At 31.5% G+C, this 15,472-nt stretch overlaps 1 protein-coding gene across 5 annotated transcripts; it reads left to right on the forward strand.

Annotated features, from left to right (window-relative positions):
• The first annotated feature begins 1,916 nt into the window (after positions 1-1,916).
• On the forward strand, positions 1,917-14,777 carry LOC134714876 (schlafen family member 9-like). 5 transcript variants are annotated; one of them, XM_063576529.1, is made up of 9 exons: positions 1,917-2,034; positions 3,236-3,341; positions 5,930-5,993; positions 6,442-7,136; positions 7,683-7,801; positions 8,659-8,809; positions 9,349-9,462; positions 11,101-11,839; positions 13,124-14,773. In XM_063576529.1, exons 2-9 carry the CDS (start codon positions 3,338-3,340, stop codon positions 13,956-13,958), a joined length of 2,721 nt encoding a protein of 906 aa, XP_063432599.1. In that variant the 5' UTR covers positions 1,917-2,034; positions 3,236-3,337; the 3' UTR covers positions 13,959-14,773. The 5 variants fall into 5 exon arrangements, with proteins under 5 accessions (XP_063432599.1, XP_063432596.1, XP_063432597.1 ...); XM_063576526.1 differs by having other exon boundaries at positions 3,232-3,341; positions 13,124-14,772; XM_063576527.1 differs by having other exon boundaries at positions 1,925-2,015; positions 3,232-3,341.
• The last annotated feature ends 695 nt before the right edge of the window (positions 14,778-15,472 follow it).

Genomic DNA, 15,472 nt, shown 5'->3' on the forward strand with positions numbered 1-15,472 from the left:
AGATATCTTATAGCATGAATTGTCTTTATAATACATCTCATAAACTATAAAAAAAAATATCTTATAAACTATATAAGATATCTTATATAAAAATTGTTTATAAGATATCTCATATACTTTATAATATATCTTATAAACTTTAGAAAATATGTTATAAAGTTTATAAGATATCATTTATAAACTTTATTAGATAGCTTATACAATATTAAAGATATCTTATATAAAATATGAGATATCTTATAAAAATTAAATTGTACAAGATATCGTATATATTAAAGGAGATATCTTATAAACTATATAAGATATCTTATCTATTATAGGAGATATCTTAAAATTCGAATAAATAGTATCCATGATAATATTAGCATATTTGAAGCATGACAAGAACAGGTGACAGTCTATACTAATTAGTTTGTATAGAAGGTCCCAGCAAAGGCGAACCATCTCTTCGTATTATACTTATAACAGGGGCGGATTTAGGCGGGGGCGTGGCGGGCGTGCGCCCCCCCCCCCTAAAATTTGCAAAGCATGGGTTGTCTTTAACTTTTTTAAGTATCACAAGAGACCATTCCATCTTTTTAACATTCAAAGTATATAAAACAGTCAGTTTAACAGGATAAGCGTGATTACGAATCAACTTACCTACAATTTATTTAAGTTCTATAAATATTGTATACTTCAATGGAAGGTGTCAAACGCGGAGTTTTATGACAAATATAATGTTTGGCTTTATAACTATTTTGATCTGAGCGTCACTGATGAGTCTTATGTAGACACATTGACGATGTGCAAAACAACAGTTTTATTTGTGGTGTTCCTGTATTTCTTTATGTTACAACTACCCACACTTTGTCTTCCAAGGTTTTGTTAAGATATTACCCGGTATTGCTATATGGACAATTTTACAACAAGTTCTGGTGTATTGGTTGTAGATTGATTTGCATACTGAGGAACACAGAATCAAAATAAAATGTTCATATGATCTTCAGCTTCGGTTTTTAGGGCTACAGCTTTATAACTGTAGCTTAATAAACTCAATTATGCAATATGAATTCCTTAGTGTGTCTAAGGAGATTGTTGCAGATTTTTCCAAATTAGGAGCTCGAGACCTTGCCATCACTACTCGGAGGTTTCTCGTGGACCAGGGACATATTGATTACCTCTGTTCGTCCATCCGCCAGCCAGTCACTTGATATTTGGTAGGGAGGAACCATTAGGACGTATACAAATCTAATAAATCGTTATTGTTTCCCCCTGAAGATATTCGATTGATTAATATGAATGCAACACAAGTTTTCCTAGCAACCATTGACATAACATCGCTATATTTTTTATATAAAGGGTCAGCTTGTGTACTCCAGACTGAGGTCTATCTCTATCCTTATTGTCTTCAGTCCCGTTTCCTGGGAAATATATGGGGGTAGTCTCAATGAATGGAACATTAAAGATTTCTTGTTAAATATGGCGATTGTAAAGTTGTTGTTAGGGGAGGATCCGATTTATGCGGTTTCAACTCAACTTGAAACTTTAATTTTTCCCTTGTTTAACCACACAATAATTCGTGATATTAACTTCATTGCACCCTCTTTAGAAAAATATTTCAATAATTTTACCTCCAAAAATTTTTCGCCTCGCTACGCTCGGCGAATATATAAACTTGGCGCCCCCCCTGACTTGAAATCCTGGATCAGCCCCTGTATAATTATATAAACCACAGATTTATCAAAGATTCTTCAGTTGGGATCCCCCATTTTTAAATTTAAATTTCTGATAATTTTTGAAAGATTGCACTTTAATATATAATTTTCCCTATGCATACGATTATACAATAACAGTTCTGTAGTTTTATCATGTATAAGGTCCCTCTGTAGCAGACAAACCCGTATTTTATTAACAGCAATACCGTCATTGTTAGAAATTACAATGCTTGTGAAATGTCCGGTTTTATATTTCCCAAAACACATTTTTTTGAATAAGAAGAATAGGAACGTATAACTGTACATAGGCAATGCAAAGTATATATTTCTAGTTTAAGTAAGATAATTATAGGCCATTAATTATAGAATTAACCAGTTGCTTTATGCTTTACAGGACTAAGGGAACGTTGACATTTGCACGTGATAAAGTTCATACATTGTAACAGTGAATCATTGTAATTTTTGTATATGTCAGATAAAAGCTTCACAGAGTTTATTTATAACAACAGACTGCATTGTTGTATTTTTATATGTATAACTGACTTCATATAAATGTTTAATGCTTTATGCTTATTTACCTTATCACAGTACATGCAGCTTTACCTTTGATATAACAATGAACAGCACGCATTAAAAATAAGAGGAAAATGACGACACAACAATAAAATGTAACACACACAGAAACGAACTAAGCATTATACAAAATCTGATGAGAATAACAAATATAACATCAAAACTAAAGACATGAATTTGGGATAGAAAATTACTGTGGCACGTCTTATAATAATGTGAATTCACACTCAACTACAACTTAAGAGGAAACAAACGACACAAAAACAACAACAACTTTAAAATGTAACACACACAGAAACAAACTATAATATAACAATGAAAATATTCCTGACTTGGAACAGGACATTTAAAAAAATAAATTAAAAAATGGCAGGTTGAACCTGGTTTTGTGGCATGCCAAACCTCCCTCTTTAATGGACATGTTAAACATGTTAAATATGACATTAAAATGACGACACAACATTACAGGACTACAATACAAAGAAAAAGGAGAATATATTTGACTAAGAAACACATGAATAGTAGCTAACAAAAGGCACCAGGTTTAAAATTTATTACGCCAGAAGTGCGTTTTGTTCACACAAGACTTACTAGTGACCCCCATATACAAAAGTTTAAAAGCCAAAACAAGTACAAAGCTAAACAGCACCGAGGACCAAAAGTTTAAAATAAAGTTGTGCCAAAAAACGCTCAGGGTTTCTTGATTGGGACCAGAACATCCCTATTATTTAGAATAATTCATACTTTTGCAAACAGTATATTTTATAAAATGACTATATAAAAGATATACATGATAAAACTAAAGTATTAACTAATTACAGAAAACAACCGCTTACATAACATAAACCGACAAAATCCAACATAATCCAACACAAAAAATAGACACCAGAATTAGTCAAGGCCTAACACAAATTGACTTCACATTTGAAATTGTTAAAAAGGAATGTATGCTTCTTTCTAGAAAGAGACAACAAGTTAGACATGTACAGGAAGGTGATCATTACAACTAAAATACATGGTGACTAATTGGTACAAGAAAGTGTGGATGAAGAGGTTCAATAATTAAAATGGGTAAGCAGGGATGCATTAGCATTGGGGAGGAGGATAGGACCTTTGTTAGGACTCCGGGATCGGGTGTTGTTAAGCTCGGGATCCAGGAATTCTTTTTTTTCGGATTTCGAGATGTTTGGATTTACTTTTTTAAATTTCGGGACCTCAGGATTTTGTATTTTTAAATCTGGGATTTCGGGATCAGGACCCCTCCTATCCCCCCTCATTGGGTAGTGGTATACAGTTATCATTCAGGGCTGATATCTTGACATTCTACTTTTGTATTTGCATGATAGGGATAAAAAGGTAAAGCATTTTTTTATACGACCGCAAATTTTGAAAAAAATTTCGTCGTATATTGCTATCAGGTTGGCGTCGTCGTCTCGTCGTCATCGTCGTCGTCGTCCGAATACTTTTAGTTTTCGCACTCTAACTTTAGTAAAAGTGAATAGAAATCTATGAAATTTTAACACAAGGTTTATGACCATAAAAGGAAGGCTGGTATTGATTTTGGGAGTTTTGGTCCCAATATTTTAGGAATTAGGGGCCAAAAAGGGCCCAAATAAGCATTTTCTTGGTTTTCGCACTATAACTTTAGTTTAAGTGAAAAGAAATCTATGAAATTTTGACACAAGGTTTATGACCACAAAAGAAAGGTTGGGATTGATTTTGGGAGTTTTGGTTTCAACAGTTTAGGAATTAGGGGCCAAAAAAGGGTCCAAATAAGCATTATTCTTGGTTTTCGCACAATAACTTTAGTTAAAGTATATAGAAATCAATGAAATTTAAACACAATGTTTATGACCACAAAAGGAAGGTTGGTATTGATTTTGGGAGTTTCGTTCCCAACAGTTTAGGAATTAGGGGCCAAAAAGGGACCCAAATAAGCATTTTTCTTGGTTTTCGCACCATAGCGTTAGTATAAGTAAATAGAAATCTATGAAATTTAAACACAAGGTTTATGACTATAAAAGGAAGGTTGGTATTGATTTTGGGAGTTTTGGTCCCAACAGTTAAGGAAAAAAGGGCCCAAAGGGTCCAAAATTTAACTTTGTTTTGATTTCATCAAAATTGAATAATTGGGGTTCTTTAATATGCCGAATCTAACTGTGTATGTAGATTCTTAATTTTTGGTCCCGTTTTCAAATTGGTCTACATTAAGGTCCAAAGGGTCCAAAATTAAACTTAGTTTGATTTTAACAAAAATTGAAACCTTGGGGTTCTTTGATATGCTGAATCTAAAAATGTACTTAGATTTTTGATTATTGGCCCAGTTTTCAAGTTGGCCCAAATCGAGGTCCAAAATTAAACATTGTTTGATTTCATCAAAAATTGAATAATTGGGGTTCTTTGATATGCCAAATCTAACTGTGTATGTAGATTCTTAATTTTTGGTCCAGTTTTAAAATTGGTCTAAATTAAAGTGCAAAGGGCCCAAAATTAAACTAAGTTTGATTTTAACAAAAATCAAATTCTTGGGCCTCTTTGATATGCTGAATCTAAACATGTACTTAGATTTTTGATTATGGGCCCAGTTTTCAAGTTGGTCCAAATCAGGATCTAAAATTATTATATTAAGTATTGTGCAATAGCAAGTCTTTTCAATTGCACAGTATTGTGCAATGGCAAGAAATATCTAATTTCACAATATTGTGAAATAGCAAATGTTTTTTTAATTAAGAGTTATCTTTCTTTGTCCAGTAAAGTAAGCAAGAAATATCTGCAAGAATTTTTTTTAATTGGAGTTATCTTTCTTTGTCCAGAATCAACTTAAATCTTTGTTATATACAATATACAATGTATATTCACTTTTTACTACCAACTGATAAATTTAAATTATCTTTACCATTCAGTGATAACAAGCAGTTTTTTTACATCTTAATATTTTATGAAGTATTTAAATGAGTAGTAATTATTGCAAACTCCATTAGAATATTTTAATTGAAATTAGTTTTGGAATAAGGGAAAGGGGGATGTGATTAAAAAATTGGGTTCAATTTTTCTCATTTGAAATTTCATAAATAAAAAGAAAATTTCTTCAAACATTTTTTTGAGAGGATTAATATTCAACAGCATAGTGAATTGCTCTAAGAGAAAACAAAAATTTTAAGTTCATTTGAATACATTCATTCTGTGTCAGAAACCTATGCTGTGTCAACTATTTAATCACAATCCAAATTTAGAGCGGAATCCAGCTTGAATGTTGTGTCCATACTTGCCCCAACTGTTCAGGGTTCAACCTCTGCGGTCGTATAAAGCTACGCCCTGCGGAGCATCTGGTTTATATTAATATTACAAATGCAAAAATGTTAGGAAAAAAGAACATTTAAAGAAAAAGGCTATAATGTAATTATTACAAATATTGGGTGCTCTGGAAGGGTAAGCACTAATTTAACATATCTTTTCATGCATATAATATAATATTATTTAACAAATAATTTGATTTTAGTAGAAATGGAATAGAATTGGAAAGCAGCATTTGATAAAACATTTTAACTATCTTTTTTTATTCTACCTAGATAAAATTACTGCATAAAAGCTAAGACAACCAATACATCCATATGATAAAAACAAACTATATTCTTTATATCTGTATTAATATGTTTTAGATGATTCAACAGTAAAAAGAAAAAGAATGTCTAGTGGGACATCAGCTTTAGAAGCTAGAGAAATGTAAGTAAAATAATGCAATTCTTGCACTTTATTGGATTTTATATTGAGAAATTAATTCAAGGTAACATAATAACAGTGCAAAGCTGCATCTTTTGTACCATTTGAAAAATAATCCTACATCATTTGCATATAATGTATCAACTAGAACATTACTATGAATGGGAGATAACTATGTTAACTTTATAAGCAAAAAATAGCTTTACAATTATTTGATAATGAAATGTTTGACCTAACTTTATATAGCTAGAAGTTCATTTGAGATTTGTAACGTCTGTTTATGAAACTTATATCAAATTAATGTATTCACAGAAATGTCGAAATAGTAGAAATTTCATGTGATAAAAGTTTTAAAAACATAGCAATGTCATACATGTAGGGACTGAAAGTGCACTTACAAACATTGAAATAAATTTTTAAATCTAAATTTAAAGTTTGATTTGTTTTGTAGAACACAAAACCTTTATAGATATGGTGAGACTATATTGAACTGTAATGTCCACATTGTACAAGGTATTCGAGAGAGTGGTAATGAATTTGTATTGAAGTATGTATGTGCTCTCCTGAACTCAGGAGGTGGAATTCTACACATGAGAAATCTAGATCATGTCCAAATTGGTGTGCAACCAAAACACCTGGATACCTGGTGGAGTGGTATGGAGAACAAATTTGCTGACATTTTGTCATGTGATGATATTTGTAATTATTTCGACATGGTTGGAAATTATTCAGATCCGGATTTATACCTGTTTGTTAAATCAGCAGAACATTTGTGTTCCCTTGACTATCACTGTCGCTTGCCAACTGACACAGCAACACATGAAGTTTCATACCATTCTGTTATGAAATTACTCCAACAAAAAGGAGCACCATGGACAATATCTGATTTACCTCTCATTCCAGAGAATTTTCAATATGCTAGAACTGACAGTAAAATTAAACAAGAAACCAAACAAATACAGTTTAAATATCTATCAGAGGGATCGAAAGATTCTAAATCCATACCACAGAAAATCAAGCAAATGGTGTCTAAATACATATCAGCATTTGCCAATCATGAAGGTGGACATATTTTATTTGGTATTGATGATGTGAGGGCGTCAGCCATGGGGGAACTGTTATCTGAGGACGACCAGGACAGGACAGGTTTGGACACTTAGGGAAAACTATAACATTTATATTGATTGTAATATATTACATAAAAAGTATAATAATAGTTTTTAAAAATAAAAAAAAGTACATACAAACTTTCCAGTAAACAAGTGACAACTCCTCTAAAAAAAATATAGACATACAAATACCAACAAACATTGCATGATCCAGATAGCCGGATTTAGTACAGACACAAGATGTGTGGGCGGTGTTAAAGATCACTTTATAATGATTTCAGTTACTGAGTATGATATTAAGTTGTAGTATTTCATTGTGAATTTATATATATATATATATATACACAGTGTAGGATGGTCATAGATGTATGCCTATGATGATTGCATTTTTTTTGTGATTTCTCTAATTGAATTAATTTCTGCTGATAAAAGAACTGAATGAAAAATTACAAATGTATATAACACCTTCTTTGATATAAAGTATTACTGTAATATTTCAGTATTTATTATATATAACTAAGCATGTAACAATGTACATAATATTGTCATATTCTTATGCAAAAGTGTTTATTTTAATATTTAGTTGAGCTGATAAATAGTCGTATGGAGAATGTGATCTGGGGAGATGAAGAGTTTATACCAGAACAAGGAAAACATTGGGACATCTGTTTCAAACCTGTTATTGGCTCTCCAAAGAAAAAGGTAAGAAAAATGAAATAATAAAATCAGGAATCCCTTCCTACTAATTTATATGTTTCTAATTTTTGGAAGTCTCATATATTACATGTACTTGATTTTGCAGATTTATTTTAAAGTTAAGATTATGGGAGATAACTCAATTTTTATCAGTTCTGAGGGGAATACATTTTGGCATGTGCATTCTTGATAGAATTGAAAAGATCTTTTGAATTTTAGACAGGTATCCACAAAAACCTATGATCTAGTGGCAAGATCTTAAAGAAGTCATTGCAGCAATGTTCTCAATGTATTTATATTATTATTCACAATAACCATTTAATACAATTCTAAATATATAATTTTAAATAATGGTAGATAACTCCATTTTTATCATTTCTGCTTGTGAATTTTATTATCAAGTTGTCTAATCAATAGAAAAAACTTATGACTTATCTGGTTTTATACAGAATATACAGTATTTTCTTATCAATGTGATTTTTTTAGGTCGAAAGTTGCAGTTATAGTGAGGGTGCTGTAGTATGTAGTTTTATCTTCTTTAAAAATATTGTTTATTTTCTAGGCAAGAAGAGTTGTAGTTGTAATGTGGATACCAGTTTTTAGTTTAATATCTTTTTATTTGTAATTTGTAAGAAGGTCATGCTATAGTTTATTTCTAGGCTAGAAGAGTTATAGTTATGGTGTGGGAATCAGTTTTGAGTTTTATCTGTATACCTGAGTAGAACTTAACTGATGTTAATGTTTATTTTCTTTGCAAGCAGAGCTAGCTTGCTCTGAAGAAGGGGTGTGGATACCAGTTTGTAGTTTTTCTTTGCTCTCCCTGTAAAAGTAGTGATTTACACACATTATTGTTTATTTTCTAGGCTAGAAGAGTTATAGTTGTTGTTTCAGTATGTAAGTTTCCAGGGGGAGTATTTACAGCTTCACCTGACAGTTATTTTGTAAATGAGTTTGGAGATATCGAAACCTGGAAATTTTCAGAGTGGAAACTGTCAATGCTTAATCCACTGAGAGGTACAAATACTATGTAAATTATATATGTAATATGTGAATTCTTCCTATTAAAACCCATTATAATATTATTATCTATGCTGTATACATGTAGTAATCCATTTCTAGAATTATGGATGGAAGAGGATAAGTTATATGCTATTGAGGCAACAACCCAACAAGGCTACATAAACTATATCTCAGTTATTGTAAATTATTTTTTTCTTTTTCTTTTTTGATTGATTGCACATTCATTGCTAGGACCATACTTAAATTTTTTAAAATGCTCTTTTTCACATAAACCATAACTATATAAAATATTAAGCAGTGTCAATGTTTAAGGCAAGCCATAACAGGTAAACAAATTTATTGTACAAACAATAATGATGTGTTTTTCATCAAAAATCCAAAACTACATAATGGATATTCAATGATGTCTCATTTTTTCAGACAATCTAGAACTTCATAACAGACTGTATTTAACTGATTTATTGCACAATTATGTAATTTCCAGACAAGCTAGAACCACAGACATATCTATTGTACATTGATTTTGTTTCCAGACAAGCCAGACCTACATAACAGATTTATCAAGCTCCCCATTAGTGTTCCTCAGTCACCTCTCATCTTCACACTGAAACAAAGTATAGAAAAAATAGAAAAGAGGTTGCTATCAGGTTTGTTAGTCTAAGAATCTAAAGTTTCTGAAAATAATAGTATTAAAAAGTCTCACACAGAATAAGTAAATTGTAAAATAAGGAAATTTCTTAAATTTTATGATGAAAATATGTTGGTGTTGAAGTTTCAAAATAACTTTTTATATAGGAGTAAGGAAATTATCCATCAGAGAGGAAGGCATGATCATTTAAATAATACTAAAGGTAATTGGACAGCCTTTAACAGTGAGTTGTAACTATACCATATAGTAAACTTTAAAAGCCAATGCATGACAAAAAAACCTGATTAATGGTAAAAATTAAATGAAAATCAAATATGACAGACAGCAACAAACGAGTGTACAAGTCAAATCGGTACCCATAGAAAAAGTCAAATCGGCACCTGGTTAAATCGGCATCAAGTCAAATCGGCCCATATTTAAAGTCAATTCAGCATCCAATAATATTTGATATAATATATGGGACTGGGACTATTATGCTAATTTAGTAATTTAAGTATACTAGCATAATAGTCCCAGATATATATAAATAATTCTAAAAATGTATAAATTCAATCATGATCTATTTTGGGGGTTGGATTTTATCATGCATTAGATGTTAAAAAGCATCAAGCAGTAAAAATACAAAAGTTAATCATTTAAAGATTTCTCAACATTATGTGACTGATGTTTTGATAAATTTTCTTTTCAATTATATTAATTAATTAATAACTTTAATCAAGTACAGTCATGATAGTGAAAACACCATGTAACAGCGGCTTTTGTTTCGCATATTTCTGTCATATTTTCACAATTATATAATACAGTGTACAAGTGAGAATTAATACAAAAACATTATTAGACCACAAAAAGACTTTTTATGAATATATCATTTATATGTGGTATCAGGAGAAAATTAAAATTAGAAATGTTAGGTTAAAGTATATTAATTTGAATTTGAAGATTTAACTAGAACATTTTTAAAGATAAATTTGTATCACCTGGTGCAAGGATTTGTATACTATACAAATCCTTGCCTGGTGTAAGAAAATGTGTGTCAAAAAACTTATAACTTGTACAAAAACCCAGTACAATTTATAATTACACAAAGTTACATCTTTTACACAATATATATATATATTAAACAAAACATGGGTGCCGAATTGACTAGATCAAGTGCCGATTTAACCAGGTGCCGATTTGACTATACTGGGTGCCGATTTGACCAAGTGCCAAATTAACCAGGTGCCGATTTGACTAGAATTAGACAGCAACAAACGAAGGCCAGTAGAATTACGTGCTTATGACTAAGGAGGGGCAAAAACACTTGTGTTTAATTTATTTATCTCCTCTGCCATAGTGTATGTTTTATTAAAAATTATTACAAAGAGGTTCCACACTGCATTGGAAGTTCATAATGTGATGTGTTGTGGAAGATCTGCATAATAGAGAAAAAAATTAAGAATAAAGAACTAAAAGTTTTGTTGATTTGAAAATGAGTTTTGAATTATATGTAAACTTGCATTCTTCCTTTGTAAGGGCTGACAAATATACTTGTCCAACCAGCATTTAATATAGATAAGAACAGTTCATGTTTGCATATTTTATGAATAAAATTTCACCCATTTCAATATATGCCTCATCCTGATTTATATTTCAGATGCCAATAAGAACTTAGTTTTACCTCATCATTACATGGACTGCATTAAAGATCTCAAGGTCAAAGATTTCATTAGGTCTGTACTCAACATCTTTAACATTGATCGTCATATGATGATTGTTGTAAACTGTTGGGGGCTGCAGGTAACAGCATTACAACCTAGTGATGTCATCTGTGATGTTTTGGTTCTGACTGAGCATCAGGGGTGCCACCTGGTGACGATTTCACATACTAGTAGTGATCAGATTTGGGAGCATTGTCGATATGTAGCAGCCTTCATTAAAGAGAAGCTTGTTTGCCATGGAGGATGCATAGAAAAGTTCGGTCTGGTTTGTCATGTTGCAAGTATGGATGAATATGATGATGAAATAGAGAACAGTTTGTCAGATAATTATTATCCATCTCATTTTTACGTCACACCAACTAAATTTGACAGTTTAGTTCGATCTCTCATCATAACAATGGCAGCTTATGAACCAATAGATTTTTCCACATTAAACACAACTAAGTCAATGAGAGAAGTTCTGGCCACAGATAAATACTTTTTCCTGTTGACTTGTGACCAGTTTGATTTGATATGTAAACAACAGTTTACTAAGGAATTATGGGTACATGGACCCCCAGGCTCAGGGAAGACTGTGGCAGCTGTACAGTTTATATCAGAGCTCAGAAGGAGGGGATGTCAGAAAGATGAAGTATTGTACCTGGCTGAAAATGAATTACTGTGTTCCTATGTCAGGTAATGATAGAAAAGCTGTAGTGTTCAAATGTTTTAAATAGAAAAGGCAGGATATGTATGGGTTATCTATCCATGACACAAAATCAGTATTTGCACAGAAAATAAATATAAAAATAGGAAAGGAACTGCATTTCAATTTGAGGCCTCCAACACAGAGCAAAAAAAAAGAAAAACAAATAAGGGGGTGGTGAAGGGTTATTTTCGTGCAACGTTTTCTGCCTTTTTCTTTTACATGATTTCATGTTATGAGGTTTTATTTCTCGTTTTCTTGTGATTGGTTCGAAGTGCTTGCCTCGTGGTCTCCTTTATTTATTTTCTGTGTTTAGTGTCAGAACTGTTAATTTCTCGTGCTTGTTGCGCATTTGATTAAAAAGTAAACCGGAACTAATTCAAAGTCAGTCCGGAGATTGTTTTGAATTATGTGTTCCCAGAATATTAAATTGATATAAAATTATTATTATGAATAATATTTTTCTTTCAAATCAGTTGCAACTAGCGGACGCTAAAAGGTGACTGTAGGGTCATCATGCCATTTTATAATGACAAGATGGTATCCAAGAAGGGCTGCATGAATTATTTTACTTTTTCCGTTAATATGTATGATTTTATTTCTCGTGCTTCGTTTTATCCAATTTTTATTTTCCACGCAACGTTTTTACGATTTTTATTTTACGTGTTTCCGTGTTCAGGGCCCCCTTTTACCACCCTCAAATAAACTATCACCTCACTGAAAGTTTAAGATGGATTGCAATTAAGTACAAACATTTAGGCAAACATAAGGCACATCAAGATATATGTCAGATAACTTGGCAAGAAATATAGTACAGTGTATGTATAGGGAAAATAGTTAGTCTATAACAAATATATGTAAAATATAACACCCAGTCAAAAAGAACATACTAATACAAGAAAGTAGTACATATTTAAAAAAAAGAAATGTACCTTTGCATGGATCTTTATATCCAACTATGTAGAAAATATTTTGATAATGTAGGTATCAACTTGAAACAATGAACTTAAGTGTTAAAAGGGCCAAAGATGGTACATATTACTCCTTGACAATTTATGAGCTTTGGTGTACATACCTCTAATAATCTTTCCAGCACAATTTTATTATTGTTGTTTACATGATTTAAAAAAAAATCATGGTTTTTATAGTAAACTAAGTTCAGAATTTAGTAGTTTACAGGTCGATGCAACCAACCATATATATCAAATATGTCTTGTTTTTGTTATATTTTGCTTTAATATACAGTTGAAAATGAATCATAATTTTAATTTCAGGTCCTTTAATTTTTGCTTGGTAACAACAAGGAGAAAGATACTGGAACTTTACTTTGATTTAAAGAAATTCAATGAAACATATCAAAATGTCAAAAATGTAATAGTGGATGAGGCTCAAAATTTCAAGGATCGTGATGGTGATTGGTATGGTTTGGCATCACATCTGGTTTCTAGACATGAAAATAATCATGGAATGGAAAACTGCTGTGGGTATTTCTGGGTTTTCATGGACTATTCCCAGAAAGTTCACAAGTTTAAAGCAGGACTACCATCAGTAATTGGCAAAAATAACTACATGCTGAGCGAAGTGGCACGAAATTCTAAAGAAATTTTTGACTTTGCCAAGCAATTTTTAGATACAGATGAAACATCTGATGATCAAGAGCAAACTTTAGCTTTGAAAAAAGTTGACAGCCAGCCTCACTTAGCTCATGAATATTCATCAGGCCATGAAGTAGAAATTATCAAATGTAAACAAGAAAACATTGAGAAAGCGATATCCAAAGTGTTGAATCAGTTGATGGAGAATGGTACCGAGATTGGAGATGTTGCAATATTAGTGGGGAAAAATAAAGACAAGCAAGAAATAGAACATACAGTGCAAGATATTCAAAAAGAGGCTCAAATGAAGGAGGGTGTTTTAGTTGACACGGTTCATCGCTTTAGTGGTCTTGATAAACTTGCTGTTATAGGGGTTAATCCCCATGTAAATGAGGAACATGCTAGTTTACAGAAGTTCTTACTCAGTCTAGCTACAAGAGCTAAAGATAATCTAGTTATCATAACCACCTCAGATGATCTAAAATTATCTGAAACAGGTAAATCAAAACCTTAGTTTTAACATACTAGTCACAAAGAATGAACCGAATTGCTCTGTTTTGCGCTCATATTGAGGTGCAGAAAGGATTAAAATTATTTTAACTGCAGAGCTGAATATGAAAGGTGTCCTTCTTTGATTATTTTGAAAATAAAGTCTATTTTAAAAAGAGCAGGAAATACCAAAGGGACATTCATACCTCTTGGATGATTCTTAGATTGAAGAAAAACTTGACAGCAAGGAGCAAATAACAATAACAAAGACAAACAAATCCACAAAACATTGCATAGAAAACTAGTGACTGAGCAACAAGAACCCCGTCAAATATCATTAACAAAATAAGCTCATGCAAAAACAATTGTCCACACTGGGATAATTTGATTGTTAATTTTTTTTATCTGTTGGTCATGCTGTGGCTTGTCCTTTTGCTTCAATTTTTATTTCTGTATTTATACGATTTTAAACCAGTGTCTTGGCTAGTTTAAGACCAAACACCTTTTTCCTGTGATATTTGACTGATAAAATGTTTTGAAACATTACAACATTGTAAGATGATTGTGGAGAAAGTGTTCCATGATGAAATATACATTTTACAAAATATATCTATATGTTACTATATAAAATAAACACATGTACTTGCAGTATAAAGCTGATTACAGTTGTCTTGCAATCAGGAACAGAAATTTGGCATTTTAAATGACATGTAGTTTATTTTTAATTGCTCAACCAAGAGACATATTTACACATGTGTATATATTTTTCTGCTCAACCATATCTTTTTATACAGTATATATATATATTTTTTTAATATCTTTTTATCGTGTTTTTATAAAAAAAAAAATGAACTGTTTCTTGGCATTTTGTCTCCCTTTTTTATGCTATATTTTTATAAGCAGAGACACTTTTAATGGTAAAAAAATGCTTTTATGCAATACTTGACAATAAAAAAATTTAAAACTCTGATGTGTTTGTTCTAAGGGAAGGCCATTTCCCCATGCTTGAGGTATATACTCTAATAATTTTAGCTATGGCATATTTAATTACTCTGTAGATAACATAAAAATATATAGTTGTCCTATTTTTCTTCCATTTAGACAGATTGTTTAATGAAATTGCAATTAGCATGCAACCCATTCGAATTGTTTGCCCTGTTAATATGTATTGTTCTGTCTAATAATTATAACAGATAGATATAGGAAGATGTGGTGTGAGTGCCAATGAGACAACTCTCCATCCAAATAACAATTTAAAAAATAAACCATTATAGGTTAAAGTACGGCCTTCAACACGGAGCCTTGGCTCACACCGAACAACAAGCTATAAAGGGCCCCAAAATTACTAGTGTAAAACCATTCAAACGGGAAAACCAACGGTCTAATCTATATAAACAAAATAAACAAAACGAGAAACGAGAAACACGTATATATTACATAAACAAACGATAACTACTGTACATCAGATTCCTGACTTAGGACAGGTGCAAACATTTGCAGCGGGATTAAACGTTTTAATGGATCCAAACCTTCTCCCTT

Source organism: Mytilus trossulus, chromosome 4 (genome assembly GCF_036588685.1).
Source record: "Mytilus trossulus isolate FHL-02 chromosome 4, PNRI_Mtr1.1.1.hap1, whole genome shotgun sequence".
In the NCBI taxonomy this organism is placed as follows: domain Eukaryota; kingdom Metazoa; phylum Mollusca; class Bivalvia; order Mytilida; family Mytilidae; genus Mytilus; species Mytilus trossulus.

Bases quoted from the DNA above. Each gene is read 5' to 3' on its own strand.
- LOC134714876 (XM_063576529.1), top strand. The intron at 7,802-8,658 runs GTAAGAAAAATG...TTTATTTTCTAG, and splicing joins TTGGCTCTCCAAAGAAAAAG to GCTAGAAGAGTTATAGTTGT. The intron at 8,810-9,348 runs GTACAAATACTA...TTTTGTTTCCAG, and splicing joins AATGCTTAATCCACTGAGAG to ACAAGCCAGACCTACATAAC.